This window comes from Oncorhynchus nerka, linkage group LG11 (genome assembly GCF_034236695.1).
Source record: "Oncorhynchus nerka isolate Pitt River linkage group LG11, Oner_Uvic_2.0, whole genome shotgun sequence".
Lineage (NCBI taxonomy): Eukaryota > Metazoa > Chordata > Actinopteri > Salmoniformes > Salmonidae > Oncorhynchus > Oncorhynchus nerka.
In genome coordinates this window covers 32,620,776-32,637,101 of record NC_088406.1, presented here as the reverse complement: position 1 = coordinate 32,637,101, position 16,326 = coordinate 32,620,776, and the positions used below count along the sequence as shown (strand labels likewise).

The window sequence follows — 16,326 nt, the reverse complement described above, 5'->3', positions numbered from 1 at the left end:
TGAGCACTGATGGAGGGATGGTGCATTCCTGGTGTAACTCGGGCAGTTGTTGTTGCCATCCTGTACCTGTCCTACAGGTGTGATGTTTCCGATGTAACGATCTTGACTTTATGGGGTATTGTGTGTAGATTGGTGAGAAAGAAACTATATGTAATCAATTTTGAATTCAGGCTGTAACACAACAAAATGTGGAATAAGTCAAGGGATAGGAATACTTTCTGAAGGCACTGTATATATTACCACTAGTTATTACCATAAGTATTTATACAGTACCAGTCAAAAGTTTGGACACACCTACCCATTCAATGGGTTTCCTTTATTTTTACAATTTTCTACATTGTAGAATAATAGTGAAGACATCAAAACTATGAAATAACACATATGGAAGGAATCATGTAGTAACCAAAAAAGTCCAAATATATATTTTATATTTCAGATTCTTCAAAGTAGCCACCCTTTGCCTTGATGACAGCTTTGCACACTCTTGGCATTCTGTCAACCAGCTTCAACTGGAATGCTATTCCAACTGTCTTGAAGGAGTTCCCACATATGCTGAGAACTTGTTGGCTGCTTTTCCTTCACTCTGTGGTCCAACTCATCCCAAACAATCTCAATTGGGTTGAGGTTGGGTGATTGTGGAGGGAATATATTCCTGCTAACAGTCACTTTTCACCCCTGTTTACATGTATATCTGCCTATCACGCATACAATGACACTCTCACAAACACTCACACTAACACCCAAACACACAAAGACACTCAACACCACGCACACACATACCCACCACTTATGCTGCTGCCATACTGTTTACTATTAGTAGTATTATTTAACCTGGTACCAGTCACTTTCTCCTAAATCCCCCGCCTACATGTACATATCTACCTCAAAATATTCCAGTACACCTGCACATTGTACATGTGTTATTGGCACTGACCCTGTATATACAGTTGAAGTCGGAAGTTTACAAACACTTAGGTTGGAGTCATTAACCACTCCACAAATTTCTTGGTAACAAACTATAGTTTTGGCAAGTCGGTTAGGACATCTACTTCATGCATGATATATATTATTTTTCCAACAATTGTTTACAGACAGATTATTTCACTTTTAATTCACTGTATCACAATTCCAGTGGGTCAGAAGTGTACATACACTAAGTTGACTGTGCCTTTAAACAACTTGGAAAATTCTAGAAAATGATGTCATGGCTTTAGAAGCTTCTGATAGGCTAATTGTCATCATTTGAGTTAATTGGAGGTGTACCTGTGGATGTATCTCAAGGCATACCTTCAAACTCAGTGCCGCTTTGCTTGACATCATGGGAAAATCAAAAGAAATCAGTCCCCCCAAAAATGTAGACTTCCACAAGTCTGGTTCATCCTTGGGAGCAATTTCTAAACGCCTGAAGAAACCACAGTCATCTGTACAAACAATAGTATGCAAGTATAAACACCATAGGACCACGCAGCCGTCATAATGCTCAGTAAGGAGACGCGTTCTGTCTACTAGAGATGAACGTACTTTGGTGCGAAAAGTGCAAATCAATCCCAGAAACAGGTACAAAAGTATCTATACCCACAGTAAAAGGAGTCCTATATCGACATAACCTGAAAGGCCGCTCAGCAAGGAAGAAGCCACTGCTCCAAAACCGCCATAAAAAAGCCAGACAACGGTTTGTAACTGCACATGTGGACAAAGATCATACTTTTTGGAGAACTGTCCTCTGGTCTGATGAAACAAAAATAGAACTGTTTGGCCATAATGACCATCGTTATGTTTGGAGGAAAAAGAGGGAGGCTTGCAACCCGAAGAACACTATCCCAACCGTGAAGCACAGGGGTGGCAGCATCATGTTGTGGGGGTGCTTTGCTGCAGCAGGGACTGGTGCACTTCACAAAATAGATGGCATCATGAGGGGAAATTATGTGGATATATTGAAGCAACATCTCAAGACATCAGTCAGTTAAAGTTTGGTCGCAAATGGGTCTTCCAAATGGACAATGACACCAAGCATACTTCCAAAGTTGTGGCAAATTGGCTTAAGGACAGCAAAGTCAAGGTATTGGAGTGGCCATCACAAAGCTGACCTCAATCCCATAGAAAATTTGTGGGCAGAACTGAAAAAGTGTGTGCGAGCAAGGAGGCCTACAAACCTGACTCAGTTACACCAGCTCTGTCAGGAGGAATGGACCAAAAGTCACCCAACTTATTGTGGGAAGCTTGTGGAAGGCTAACCGAAACATTTGACGAGTTTCAGAAGAAAGGTCTTTGTTTCTGGCCATTTTGAGTCTGTAATCGAACCCACAAATGCTGATGCGCTAGATACTCAACTAGTCTAAAGAAGGCCAGTTTTATTGCTTCTTTAATCGGCACCACAGTTTTCAGCTGTGCTAACATAATTGCAAAAGGGTTTTCTAATGATCAATTAGCCTTTTAAAATGATACATTTGGATTAGCTAACACAAAGTGCCATTGAAACACAGGAGTGATGGTTGCTGATAATGGGCCTCTGTACGCCTATGTAGATATTCCATAAAAAATCTGCCATTTCCAGCTACAATAGTTATTTAAAACATTGACAATGTCTTCACTGTATTTCTGATCAATTTTATGTTATTTTAATGGACAAAATGTTTTACTTTTCTTTCAAAAACAAGGACATTTCTAAGTGACCCCAAACTTTTGAACGATAGTGTATATTCTATTTTTTAATTTTTTATTAGCTATATTATTTTAGAAATTGATTACTGCACTGTTGGGTAGACCTCTTAAGTTAAGCATTTCACTGTACTTCTGCATGTGACAATAAAACTTAACTGAATTTAGCTGAAGAGATGATCACACTCTCTCTACCAAAATGGGTCATGGCTAGCCGATGGGAGTCTTGTCTTCACTTCTAATTGAACACACACCTGGTGTGGAGTAAACAAACACACAAATTAGCATATCTAGAGATCTGCCTCTCCATCTTGGCCCCTCACTGCACAGTACTCCTGTATAGAGGCTACCAGAGACTACCATTAAGGAACTTTCAACCAGTAATTTTGAAAGTAGCGCTCACGTGCCAAAACGGAACCCCTAAAATTGTGAACAATTGGGCACAACATCATCCATTTCCATTTTCAATTTCGTATGATATGTTACGTCCTGCTGGATCGTATGATATGTTACGTCCTGCTGGATCGTATGATATGTTACATCCTGCTGGATCATATGATATGTTACATCCTGCTGGATCATATGATATGTTACATCCTGCTGGATCATATGATATGTTACATCCTGCTGGATCGTATGATATGTTACGTACTGCTGGATCGTATGATATGTTACGTCCTGCTGGATCGTATGATATGTTACATCCTGCTGGATCGTATGATATGTTACGTCCTGCTGGATCGTATGACATGTTACGAATGTGCTTAAGATCCCGTTCGATCTCTTTAACAGCTGTTGTATGCATTCTCTCAATTACTTATTTGGGTATTGTCGTTCTGTAATGTTACTACAGTATATTAATTTCAGCACATTAAGCAACCAGCTCTGGTTTTTGTAGTGATTTACAATGCAAGTGTGCTTTATGGGTAACCATATTGTGGAATGTGGTGTAGATTATTTTCTATGAACAGGTCTACATCTTTGATTCACATCTATAATGTGGTTTAGAAGACCTAACATTAATTTACACTAAGTAGGTGGCAAACAGGAGGTGGCATTTACTGTGAGCGGATAGGGTGACATGGGAATTCTTTCCGCCCATTATCAGTTACAACACATCAGTACGTGTCACCAAGTGGGGAATTTAGGAGATGTTCTACAAAAAGCCAAGTCGAGCATCACATTCTCGCCCTACTTTCATCATTTTCACATCTTCTTTATTCCTGGATTCAGTTGCTTCTGTATTCACACCACTCCCCTCTGTAGACCTTTCTACACGAGCAGATGGCCTCCTTAGTGCTCCATACCTGCTCCCCGACATCTCTCCTTCTCTCCCCTCCTCACTCTGATTCTCTGCCTTCCTCTATTTCTCCCTCATTCTCGCCATCTCTCTTTCTCCCGCTCCCTGGAAGACTGCATAGTTTTACACAGTTTTTCTTTGATTTCCCTTTATGAGCAGATTTCAGAGAAAATGAACATTTACAGTACAGAGCCAGCCAGAGTGGGAGAGAGAGCATCTTTTCCCTGAGGACTACTACTTACAGCACGAAAGGATCATCATGCATTTTTATCAAATTGCAGCATATATTTAGCCCTTTACTGTTTACTGTACTTTACTTTCCATCCGCAACCCAACAACAATTTTCCCTCAAGGCACCAAGAGATCCCTTTAAGACTATTTGTCTCTGAAGTTACTGCAGCTGTGTGAGCTGACACGCACAATCTCTCACTCACTGTTTCTCTCACTTATGTTTCTCTCACTCACTGTTTCTCTCACACTATCCAAAAGCTGCTGATTTATTAGCATACTGCTAACTGATACTAAATTAAGAAGAGAGGAGAGGGAGAGGAGAGGAGAGGAGAGGAGAGGAGAGGAGAGGAGAGGAGAGGAGAGGAGAGGATAGGATAGGAGGCACCACAGTGAACTCTCTGTCTTTCGGGCACAAGGTCTTGCCATCTGACACCTGCCACTGAGTGGGCATGAATCCTCTTTCTGTTTGGCAGGAAGTAGAGGACAGCAAACAGGAACTCAAAGCAGGGAGTGTATCATATGTAGATTCCACAGGCCACAGGAAAAGGCTGCCTTTAGTATCTGTGATGAAGCCTGGCCAGGAGAGCACCTGCCTTCCCAACAGAGACCCTTTGAGAGGACATGTAGCCATGATGAGGCCTCTGAATGTCAATTCAACTCACAGATGCCTCAAAATAAGCACAAACACTGCCAGCCATTTTGCTCTGGCTCTTTCAGTAGACATGAGAGCTTGGCTTCAGGTACAGCCCCAACAGACCCAATTGGGAAAACAAGGCAATAGCCTTATGCTCTGCACCTTTGCCATTACACTGCCGTAAACAAGGTATGGACAAACAAAATATTTTAGACTTGTTTTATTTGAGCTCAAACACCAACAACTGGTTCCAACACAAAGGATAATGACACATCAAACAAATGATTCAGACAACTCAGTGATTGTGTAAAGGTCTAGCAGTAGGGGAGGGGGAGAGCATAGGCGAGTGAATGAGTAAGCGAGTGAGTTGAGCGTGAACACTGATGAGGACGGCCATAGAGACGCAGTGTGCCCGCTTGCACAGCAAGCCATTCAAACCAAACACACACAGATGTTCACAAACTCCCCCCTAGACGCTGCGCAGGTGACACTCCCTGGCAGGGCAACCGTGAGTGTAACTCAGTAGATAGGAAACTCATTTAGCCACAGCCAAATGCACACCCACCATTACCCACCCATCATTACACACCCACCAGTACACATCCATCATTACACACCCACCATTACACACACACACACCATTACACACCCACCATTACACACCCACCATTACACACCCACCACTATACACACATGCATGAGTGCGCGCACACTGAACCGTTGAAATACTGAGACATGTACCCTTACATGCTGACCACATCGCTCACGTCGTGTGTGCGAGAGTTGCAAAATGAATTTCAAACATACATGTTATTCAATTATTGCACCCACACCGCTCGCTCGCGCGCGCCAACAAGCTTCTGCGTTGCCAAGCACTAAAATAGAAGGCAGTTCTATTTGTGACACTGATCGTGGTGCAAGTCCTGCCTCTCCCATCTCCTCATTGGTTTATAGAAGCAGATACCCACGTGCCATCTCCTCATTGGTTATACCCACGTGGGTGATTGAAAGATGAACTGAGTTCGGGCGGTCGTCGTGGTAACTATGAAAGTTAGATGCCAATCGCCATATAAAGTCCAAAGAAGAAAAAGCCTGGAAGGAGGAGAGATGACTAGAAACGATTCAGTTCACCGTATTATGTGTGGATTCATTGTCGGAGTAGAGGACCTTCTGCATTTCAGGTAAAATAACAACTCAATGTTTATATCCCAGGACAAATTTGCAAGCTACAGCAAGCTAGCTAAACAGGACCAATTAGTTAGCAGCTGCAAGCTAGCTAGCTAAATTGCCATAAATGTTTAATGCTTTTCGACATGTCCCTAAATTACTATAATTTGTTCAGAGTTTGTTTTAATATTTCAACCGGCGTGTCGTGATCGCGCACGCGGCCGGTTTGGGTATGGTGTATGGTGTAACACACATGCAAATGTTCTCACACACAAATATACAGTGCGTAGATGTATGCTTGCACACATAGACACATTGGTAGTCTCCCTGTTCAGTTTCATAATGACCATCAGGTTTACAGTGAACCTCATCCAATGTCAAGTAAACGGTATATGCATCTAAAATCAGTTACAGATTAGAAGGTTCCTGATGAGAATATGTATGAGCCTCACACAGAGGGTGAGCATAAGTTCAAACCAAAAATACTTTTTGAGTGTGTGAATCTGACGGTATACACTGCAAACTGTCACACTAATAATATCTTCAGTCCTTGTGAGGTGTCTATCTGGAGGGGAAAAACACTGTTTAATGTTATAACATGACTCTAACGAGACGACTGCATTTAGTTGAACCCATTATTTTCAAATGCCTGCATTGTATGGAGAAATAACTACCCACCGCAATCCAGCTGGAGGACGGACAAATAAGAGAAGTATTGTATCTGAATAACACCAGCAGAGAGACCAAAATAATTGGAATGAACAGATATGCTGCAGCTATACTTTAGCATCTGCGGCCCTGCAAACCAAATTGAATACGGCAATGTGCAATTCAATTATATTACATTTCTCCAAGACAAGTATTTTTTTATTGTCTATTATAACATCTGACAAAATGAATAAAATCAGAACCCATCAGAAAATATGAATATAAAACCGATTTGGCTTTCAGAAGATAAAATAGTAAAGATCATGGGCATCATTGTAAGTTGACTCTAGGTCTTGAACAGAACTATACATAGAGGGTTCTGCATGATACTTCAACATTCTATGACAGCCATGTTAGTGCCCCATTAACAAGACATAGATAATATCTAAATAATGCTATGTAACTGAATGTCTAGAATTAAAACCATTTTCAACCTTCTAAAAGTTAGTCTTGAGCAATGTACTGGAACACATTACATAGCTAGAAGCAGCTAGCCGCTAACCCGTTGGGGCCTTCCTGGGAAGTGCAAACGTGCAGATTTTTTTCCCCGCCTGGTCATCAGTTTGATTGCTCACAGACTATTCCAGACATTTCCTGCCGGAACTGTGTTAAGCAGGCCACAATCAATTCCCCTTCTTACTAGTCTCTCATCCCTTTATCCCCAAGGCGATCTGAAATGTGTCTGTCTGTGCCATGTTCCTGAAAACAGCTGTTCTAATTGCCACATGGGTTGGGTAGGTTACTTTCTAAATGTAATCCGTTACAGTTACTAGTTACCTGTCCAAAAGTTCTTGCACTTCTTGAATTAAACCATTATTGGGTTCTATTACGCATTTAGATTTGCGAAGAGCCATCCACAACAACCACAATCTGTAATCCGCAAATCGCTAAATGAGAGAGCAGAAGTATGATTTACATCAATGCGCTATGTAGATATCAATAATAAGTGATATCCGTATCGCTGTAGACTACACTGCTGTCATCCTTACCTCTAAGTGTTTATTCAAGTTGGATAATCTTTGGATGCCGACAGTTGCACCATTGGAAGACATAGCTTGGCTGTAGCCTACAAAAGCCTATTCCTGCTCTTTTCCAGCGATCCAACACATTTGGTGTGTCATCATAGTGGTCTCTGACTTGTGGTCAGACTCCCTCAGGTGATAAAACTTAAACTTGCGTATTTTTTAAATATTATTTTGAATGTCATTTGAGAGAACAGAGAAGTGTAAACATTTTTTTACGCAAACATTCTTACTGAATAAAAAGTAATCCTCAACGTAATCACGTAGTTTTTCAAAAGTATCTGTAATTTGATTACAATATTTTTGCAGGTAACATAACTAATTACAGTTGCTGTTTTTTTGTAATCCCTTACATGTTATGGATTACATGTAATCTGTTACTCCTCAACCCTGATTGTCACTCATCAGAGCTTTAGCATCTCAGAATAAACATAGCCAAAGTGACTACAAAAGAAAAGGCCATAAATCATGAAAAAATTATTTTGGGGGACAAATTATTTTACAGTACCACATAGAATCACTAAAAAGCCAAACATCCCACAAGTGATAAAACAAATGAGCATGCACACAGTAAATCTGAAATCTCAGACAGACAAGTCATTGAATGGCGAATAAGAGAGAAGAAATGTTCTGACAAAAACTTCTGAATGTAGTTAGCTACAGTATAGCTATCTGAGGCTGACCAATGAAAACTGTTGAGGCATGGAATGTAAGCAACCTATGAGGTGAACATTGTCACGAATCACTCGAGCACACACATCTAACGAGATTACACTGTAGAAACACATTCCCCATATTGGGTCCCAATTCCAAACCACACCTACCACACTCCAATCTGTTGTTGCTGACAGTAAAGTGACAGTGAAGTGAAACAAAGGCACCCTATTCCCTATATAGTGCACTACTTTTGACCAGAGCCATATGAGCCCTGGTCAAAAGTAGTGCACTACATAGGGAATAGGCTGCCATTTGGGACGCAGTGACTCACCATTGACTGTGAGCTGCACCCAGCTGCCATTGTGGAAGGTGTTGTATTGCTGCTCCAGCATCAGAACCCTACACTCGTACCAGCCCTGGTCCTCTGAGCGCACTGGGTCAATCTGAAGAGATGCCTTCCCATGCAGGCTGGCTCTACCTGGGGTGGAGAGAAGAACACAGGGAGGGTCAGGAGTCAGGACCATAAAATTTGAGTAGATCCAAACGGTACACCCAATATGGCCAGCAGTGTACCCAAAGAGCACCATGAACATGGACACCAATCAGTATGATGCGCATATCTAAACATGGATGAAGCTTACACAGCTCTTTCATTATTCCACTGACTGTTCAATTCATTAATGACACTACAGTATCACACGCAGAACCCACACCAACATACTGACATACCGCTGACACAGACATCACACAGCAGAAGAAAAACGTAGCTAATCTGCCAATAGCATCTTCTCTGGGTCTCTGTGGCCTGAGATGGTGCTGTTAGATAACCCCTAACCTATTCAGTATTAGGATTAATGGATAACATTACCTGGAGGGCAATATACACATATATATATATATATATCTCCTCTCCACCCCCCCCCCCCCCCCTACCTGATGAAGCACAGGGCTTGGAATAGGAAAGCACTCCATGTCAAATAGTGAAAAAGACTGTCATTTCTTTGAAAGCTCAGGAGATAAAGAGGAAATCTAAAAGTAGGAAGTCATGTCACAGAGAATGAGCGAAGTTGAGGAAACCAGGCATGTTGAAATCTGTCTCACAGCTTCTAACCCACTGCACCAACACAGCTTCTGCTACAGCCCTGACAGTCAAGCCGGATGAACAGACTGACACACTCAAACCTCTGTTAGAGCCGTGCCCTGGTACAAAGATCCTTTTCCAAACTTTGAGTTGTATATACAGTGCCTTCGTAAAGTATTCAAACCCAATGACTTTTTCCACAATTTGTTAGGTTACAGCCTTATTCTAAAATCAATTAAATAGTTTTTTCCCTCGTCAATCTCCCACAATACCACATAACAACAAAGAAAAAACAGGTTTTTAGAAAAATGTGCATATTTATAAAAAAAAATTATAATAATAATATCACATTTACATAAGTATTCAGACCCTTTATTTACTCAGTACTTTTTGAAGCACTTTTGGCAATGATTACAGCCTCGAGTCTTCATGGGGGTGACGCTAAAAGATTGTATTTGGGGAGTTTCTTTCATTCTTCTCATTCTTCTCTGCAGATCCTCTTAAGCTCTGTCAGGTTGGATGGGGAGCGTTGCTGCACAGCTATTTTCAGGTCTCTCCAGAGATGTTGGATCGGGTTCAAGTCCGGGCTCTGGCTGGGCCACTCAAGGACATTCAGAGACTTGTCCCAAAGACACTCCTGAATTGTCTTGGCTGTGCTTAGGGTCGTTGTCCTGTTGGAAGGTGAACCTTCGCCCCAGTCTGAGGTCCTGAGTGCTCTGGAGCAGGTTTTCATCAAGGATCTCTCTGTACTGGCTCTGTTCATATTTACCTCGATCCTGACTAGTCTCCCTATCCCTGCCGCTGAAATACATCCCCACAGCAGTATGCTGCCATTAACATGCTTCACTGTAGGGATGTTGCCAGTTTACCTCCAGACGTGACGCTTGGTATTCAAGACAAAGAGTTCAATCTTGGTTTCATCAGACCAGAGAATCTTGTTTCTCATAGTCTGTGAGACTTTTACCAAACTCCAAGCGGGCTGTCATGTGCTTTTTACTGAGGAGTGGCTTCCATCTGGCCACTCTACCATAAAAGCCTGATTGGTGGAGTGCTGCAGAGATGGTTGTCCTTCTGGAAGGTTCTCCTATCTCCACAGAGGAACTGTGGAGCTCTGTCAGAGTGACCATCGGGTTCTTGGTCACCTCCCTGACTGAGGCCCTTCTCCCCTGATTGCTCAGTTTGGCTGGGCGGCCAACTCTAGGAAGAGTCTAGGTGGTTCCAAACTTCATCCATTTAAGAATGGTATTTCTGTTTTTAAGTTTTTATAAATCTGCAAACATTTTCACTTTGTCATTATGGGTTATTGCGTGTAGATTGCAGATATTCTTATTTTATTTAATCCATTTTAGAATGAGACTGTAACGTAACAAAATGTGGAAAAAGTGAAGAGGCCTGAATACTTTCCGAATGCAATGTATGTCCTGTAAGTACTGTTGCTTGTTTGTTCATTTTGAATGTCAGGTAAACATATTGGTGTCGAGGGCGGGTTGGATTGGTCTTCCAGCAGCGCTGCATATAGATGCAATAGATAGCCTCTCCCCGGGACGGCTGCCATACCTGGGGAAGAAAATGGTGGGTTTTTGTTGAGCAGGAAATCGATAAGGCAAAGGGAAGAAGGTAGAGGGAAGGGGGAGACTGCAGTCTTGCAGTAATAAGGCAAGGCTTTAAAAGTCAGGTCTATTTTTGCCTGGGTGATGAAGTGCTGAGTGGTGTGAGTAGTGGCGTGAAGGGTAGGGATCGACCTCAGGTTCAATCTGTCACCGAGTGAGAGTTGTGCTGTAAACAGAGTTAACAATACTGTATCCACATCAAGACCAGCCCTTCCAGGGCATTCACACATACTGTAATCTAACACTACTGCTGCCTACAGCGAATATGGCCCTCTGGGTTTGTTCATATCACACATGGGCTTCGATCCATTGCACTGCTGCAATAGCTATAGAGAGAGCAGAGGAGAATAGAGCTAAAGAGAGCCATGCAGCTAAACTTTCAGGTCTTTAAAGACCATAATCCCTCTGCAGGCTTTTCACTGGCTCTGATTGGAGGAGAGACTGGGAATTGGGTTTGGGAGATGTAAGACCAGCCTAGCCCCAAAAAACTAAATATCATACAGTATCTGAATTATTGATTGTTTCTTTGCTTGAGTTGGTGCAAAAATAGCTGATTTTAAATGTTAGATTTGCATATCACCTTGGGCAACTGGCTAACACACTAGAGGAGGAGCACTCCATTTCTTTCTTGCACTGAATAAGACACTTGCCGAAGCGTAATACTCAGTCGAAAAGTCTGTATTTTCCTTGCAAGAGAGGTTTGCCACCCCCAATCCACTTTAACATAAATACAACCTATATACAATTTGTACCATAACATCATTATTTAACAGCATCTAAGATTGTAAAAGATCCCTTGTAAAAGATAAGGTCATAGTGGAATTAGAAAATAGACTGCAGTCTTCAACTATGCCGATGTAAAGCTCACAGACACAGAGAGTCATGAGAAGCTAGCATACCGCCACATACGAGCTCTGCTACTGTAAAAGGCAATCCGAAACCTCTCATCTCCATCATGAATGCATTTAGACCCAGAAATATAGGTTAAATACAGTACATCAAGACACAGAAATGTAGGCTGAACACAGTACATTGACTGCCTTGCAGGACTAGCCAGTCTAGCCGGGCAATGACAGTACATTTAGTCTCGGTTCCACCCAGATTAATTATTTATTTGGTGAGAAATGGGAAATGGGGATTAATGGAAATAGCTAGCCAGGCAGATCTTAAAAAGTGTGTGTGTGTGTGTGTGTGTGTTAGGCAGCAGGCTACTCTGGCATGAGGAGTTTGGAAGGCTTGACTCTTACCGGTGTACTATGGGTCAACATGGGGAGAGTGGAAGGCTCTTACCGGTGTACTCTGGGTCGACATGAGGAGGGTGGAAGGCTTGGCTCTTACCGGTGTACTATGGGTCAACATGGGGAGAGTGGAAGGCTCTTACCGGTGTACTATGGGTCGACATGAGGAGGGTGGAAGGCTTGGCTCTTACCGGTGTACTATGGGTCAACATGGGGAGAGTGGAAGGCTCTTACCGGTGTACAATGGGTCAACATGGGGAGAGTGGAAGGCTCTTACCGGTGTACTCTGGGTCGACATGAGGAGGGTGGAAGCGGAAGCTGATGAAGAAGGGGATGGGCACTCCGAACTTGAACCACTCCACCACGTAGGGGGGCTGCTGGCCGTCCAGGGGAGGGGACACGTCACATCCCAGGATCACGCTCTCTCCAGCGCGCGCCGTCAAAAACCGGGGCTCCTCTCTCACTCCGTGGGCACCTGGGGGAATAACGAGAGAGGGTCTTTTAACCAAAGAGCAGAGCGTATCTTAGAGAAGGTGGGAGGTAACAGTACAGTACATGTGCTGTACTGTTCTGTTCTCTACCACTACAGCTGTGCTGTGCTGACCAAGCAGAGAAGACATTGTTGCTTAGTTGCCCAATGCCTATAAAACAGGCCATGTAGCTCGTCAAAAGTAAGATTGAGCAGCCCTGCCTACAGTGTTGGTGGCCCTTGTAGGTACTTCCATGGTTCTAGTACAGGACAGTCTGACTGTACAGTTCCTGTGTCGTCATCTCTCCTGGTGAGACACCTCTGTCTGAGGTGTAGGTCATCTACAGTACTATAACTTGCCAGGCCCAGGCAGTTCCATTGATCAGAGCTAGCTGCTGCTCATATGGGCTTTACTGTGAGCGTTTACCAGGGCTGGGCTGGCGTTTAGCCACGGATGTCCAGGCACACTACCGAGGGTTGACCTATCAGACAGCTGAAAGGTCGGCCTACCTCCTCAGCAGAACACTCACTCTGGGAATTAATTTTGTCCAGCTGCCTCCCCACCTCTGCTCTCACTGAGCCAGCTTGGATCTCTGGATCCCATCCCACAGACTGAGTATGGCCGCCCCTCTGCCCTCTCTCCCCTCGCCCTGGGGGGAACATCACTTCAGGGATCAAGAGACATGCTAACGATTCACTCGACAGAAATACTGTCTGACTAACTTTCATTAACACTATCACTTGCATTATGGCTGCTAATGTTTTCAGGAAGTACACCATCCGAGTTTAGTAGTGGCAAAGAAAGGCTCCGCCTCAGGATGGGGAAAAGGTAGCAGTACGATTATCTAGGTAGGTTTCTGTAATGGAACTGTGTTGTGTGTGTAAATCATTGTCAGTGTTGTGTAAAATAGGAAATGCTACGGTTTCCATTGTTCCTTTACAATTACACACCCTCAACTTAAAACCCCAAATATTTTCTTCCATTCCTTTTCTTTCAGTGATAATGCCTCTTTACCTCTATATCAGGCTCCACCCCTGAAGGTCCTATGCATCAGTCAGTGATTGTGTTTACCAGTTTAATCTGCTTTATCCGGTGGAAGAGTTAATCCCCTTTATTTGATTTAGCCAGCACAGCTTTTGGATTGAAACAGAGCAGAATTAATCAAATTACACTTTTTGTTAAAGTGGAGATGTGGTCTACCAGTCACAGGCCTTACTCCTGGAATCTGCCATTGTGTCTCTCTGGTAAGCGATGCAAAAAACAGCAGTGTAAAAATCCATGGCTTAGTGTTAATGACCAGCCCACTGGAACACGTGCCATACGCCGAGTAACTGGACCTTGCACATGACCACAATACAGCCTGTAGCTAAGACCTAAAGCCAAAGCTAAACAAACCGGCAACACAGCCTACACAAGCATTAGAAAATATACGGAGGCTAAGTAGCCTACAAGCTAGACTCAAAGATACCACTTACAGGGAAGGGAATGAGTAAAGAGCACCTATAACCTATAATAAAGCTAAATATGCATATACTTATCATGCTTATTGAAAGTAAAAATGTGTCATTTTCAGTGTAAATTCTAACTGGTAATGGTACAAAGCAACAGCGGACACACTGTGATAAAGATGCAGGAAATAGAAGGAGAACATCAGTAGTATCAGTTGCATCTGATGCATCAGTGACAGAGAGGACTGAGTGAGAGGAGACTGAGTGGTGATGGCTGGAGGGAGGGAGACATGGTAGAGGGGACTGAGTGGTGATGGCTGGAGGGTGGTAGACATGGTAGAGGAGACTGAGTGGTGATGGCAGAAGGGTGGTAGACATGGTAGAGGAGACTGAGTGGTGATGGCTGGAGGGCTGTAGTCATGGTAGAGGAGACTGAGTGGTGATGGCTGGAGGGTGGTAGACATGGTAGAGGAGACTGAGTGGTGATGGCAGAAGGGTGGTAGACATGGTAGAGGAGACTGAGTGGTGATGGCAGAAGGGTGGTAGACATGGTAGAGGGGACTGAGTGGTGATGGCTGGAGGGCTGTAGTCATGGTCGAGGAGACTGAGTGGTGATGGCAGAAGGGTGGTAGACATGGTAGAGGGGACTGAGTGGTGATGGCTGGAGGGCTGTAGTCATGGTCGAGGAAACTGAGTGGTGATGGCAGAAGGGTGGTAGACATGGTAGAGGCGACTGAGTGGTGATGGCAGAAGGGTGGTAGACATGGTAGAGGAGACTGAGTGGTGATGGCAGAAGGGTGGTAGACATGGTAGAGGGGACTGAGTGGTGATGGCTGGAGGGCTGTAGTCATGGTCGAGGAGACTGAGTGGTGATGGCAGAAGGGTGGTAGACATGGTAGAGGGGACTGAGTGGTGATGGCTGGAGGGCTGTAGTCATGGTCGAGGAGACTGAGTGGTGATGGCTGGAGGGCAGTAGACATGGTAGAGGGGACTGAGTGGTGATGGCAGAAGGGTGGTAGACATGGTAGAGGTGACTGAGTGGTGATGGCTGGAGGGCAGTAGACATGGTAGAGGGGACTGAGTGGTGATGGCTGGAGGGCAGTAGACATGGTAGAGGGGACTGAGTGGTGATGGCTGGAGGGCTGTAGTCATGGTCGAGGAAACTGAGTGGTGATGGCTGGAGGGCAGTAGACATGGTAGAGGGGACTGAGTGGTGATGGCTGGAGGGAGGGAGACATGGTAGAGGGGACTGAGTGGTGATGGCTGGAGGGTGGTAGACATGGTAGAGGAGACTGAGTGGTGATGGCAGAAGGGTGGTAGACATGGTAGAGGAGACTGAGTGGTGATGGCTGGAGGGCTGTAGTCATGGTAGAGGAGACTGAGTGGTGATGGCTGGAGGGTGGTAGACATGGTAGAGGAGACTGAGTGGTGATGGCAGAAGGGTGGTAGACATGGTAGAGGAGACTGAGTGGTGATGGCAGAAGGGTGGTAGACATGGTAGAGGAGACTGAGTGGTGATGGCAGAAGGGTGGTAGACATGGTAGAGGAGACTGAGTGGTGATGGCAGAAGGGTGGTAGACATGGTAGAGGAGACTGAGTGGTGATGGCTGGAGGGCTGTAGTCATGGTAGAGGAGACTGAGTGGTGATGGCTGGAGGGTGGTAGACATGGTAGAGGAGACTGAGTGGTGATGGCAGAAGGGTGGTAGACATGGTAGAGGAGACTGAGTGGTGATGGCAGAAGGGTGGTAGACATGGTAGAGGGGACTGAGTGGTGATGGCTGGAGGGCTGTAGTCATGGTCGAGGAGACTGAGTGGTGATGGCAGAAGGGTGGTAGACATGGTAGAGGGGACTGAGTGGTGATGGCTGGAGGGCTGTAGTCATGGTCGAGGAAACTGAGTGGTGATGGCAGAAGGGTGGTAGACATGGTAGAGGCGACTGAGTGGTGATGGCAGAAGGGTGGTAGACATGGTAGAGGAGACTGAGTGGTGATGGCAGAAGGGTGGTAGACATGGTAGAGGGGACTGAGTGGTGATGGCTGGAGGGCTGTAGTCATGGTCGAGGAGACTGAGTGGTGATGGCAGAAGGGTGGTAGACATGGTA

General features: G+C 44.3%; 1 protein-coding gene across 3 annotated transcripts in view; it reads right to left on the bottom strand.

Annotated features, from left to right (window-relative positions):
* LOC115136714 (protein turtle homolog B-like) overlaps positions 1 to 16,326 on the bottom strand; it is an 86,330-nt gene that overhangs the window by 33,571 nt on the left and 36,433 nt on the right. For all 3 annotated transcript variants that reach the window (XM_029672419.2, XM_029672420.2, XM_029672421.2), the window contains exons 2-3: positions 12,584 to 12,781; positions 8,709 to 8,855 (exon numbers count right to left, since the gene is read on the bottom strand). In XM_029672419.2, the coding sequence (XP_029528279.1) occupies positions 8,709 to 8,855; positions 12,584 to 12,781 (345 nt within the window). The remainder of the gene's footprint in view (positions 1 to 8,708; positions 8,856 to 12,583; positions 12,782 to 16,326) is intronic.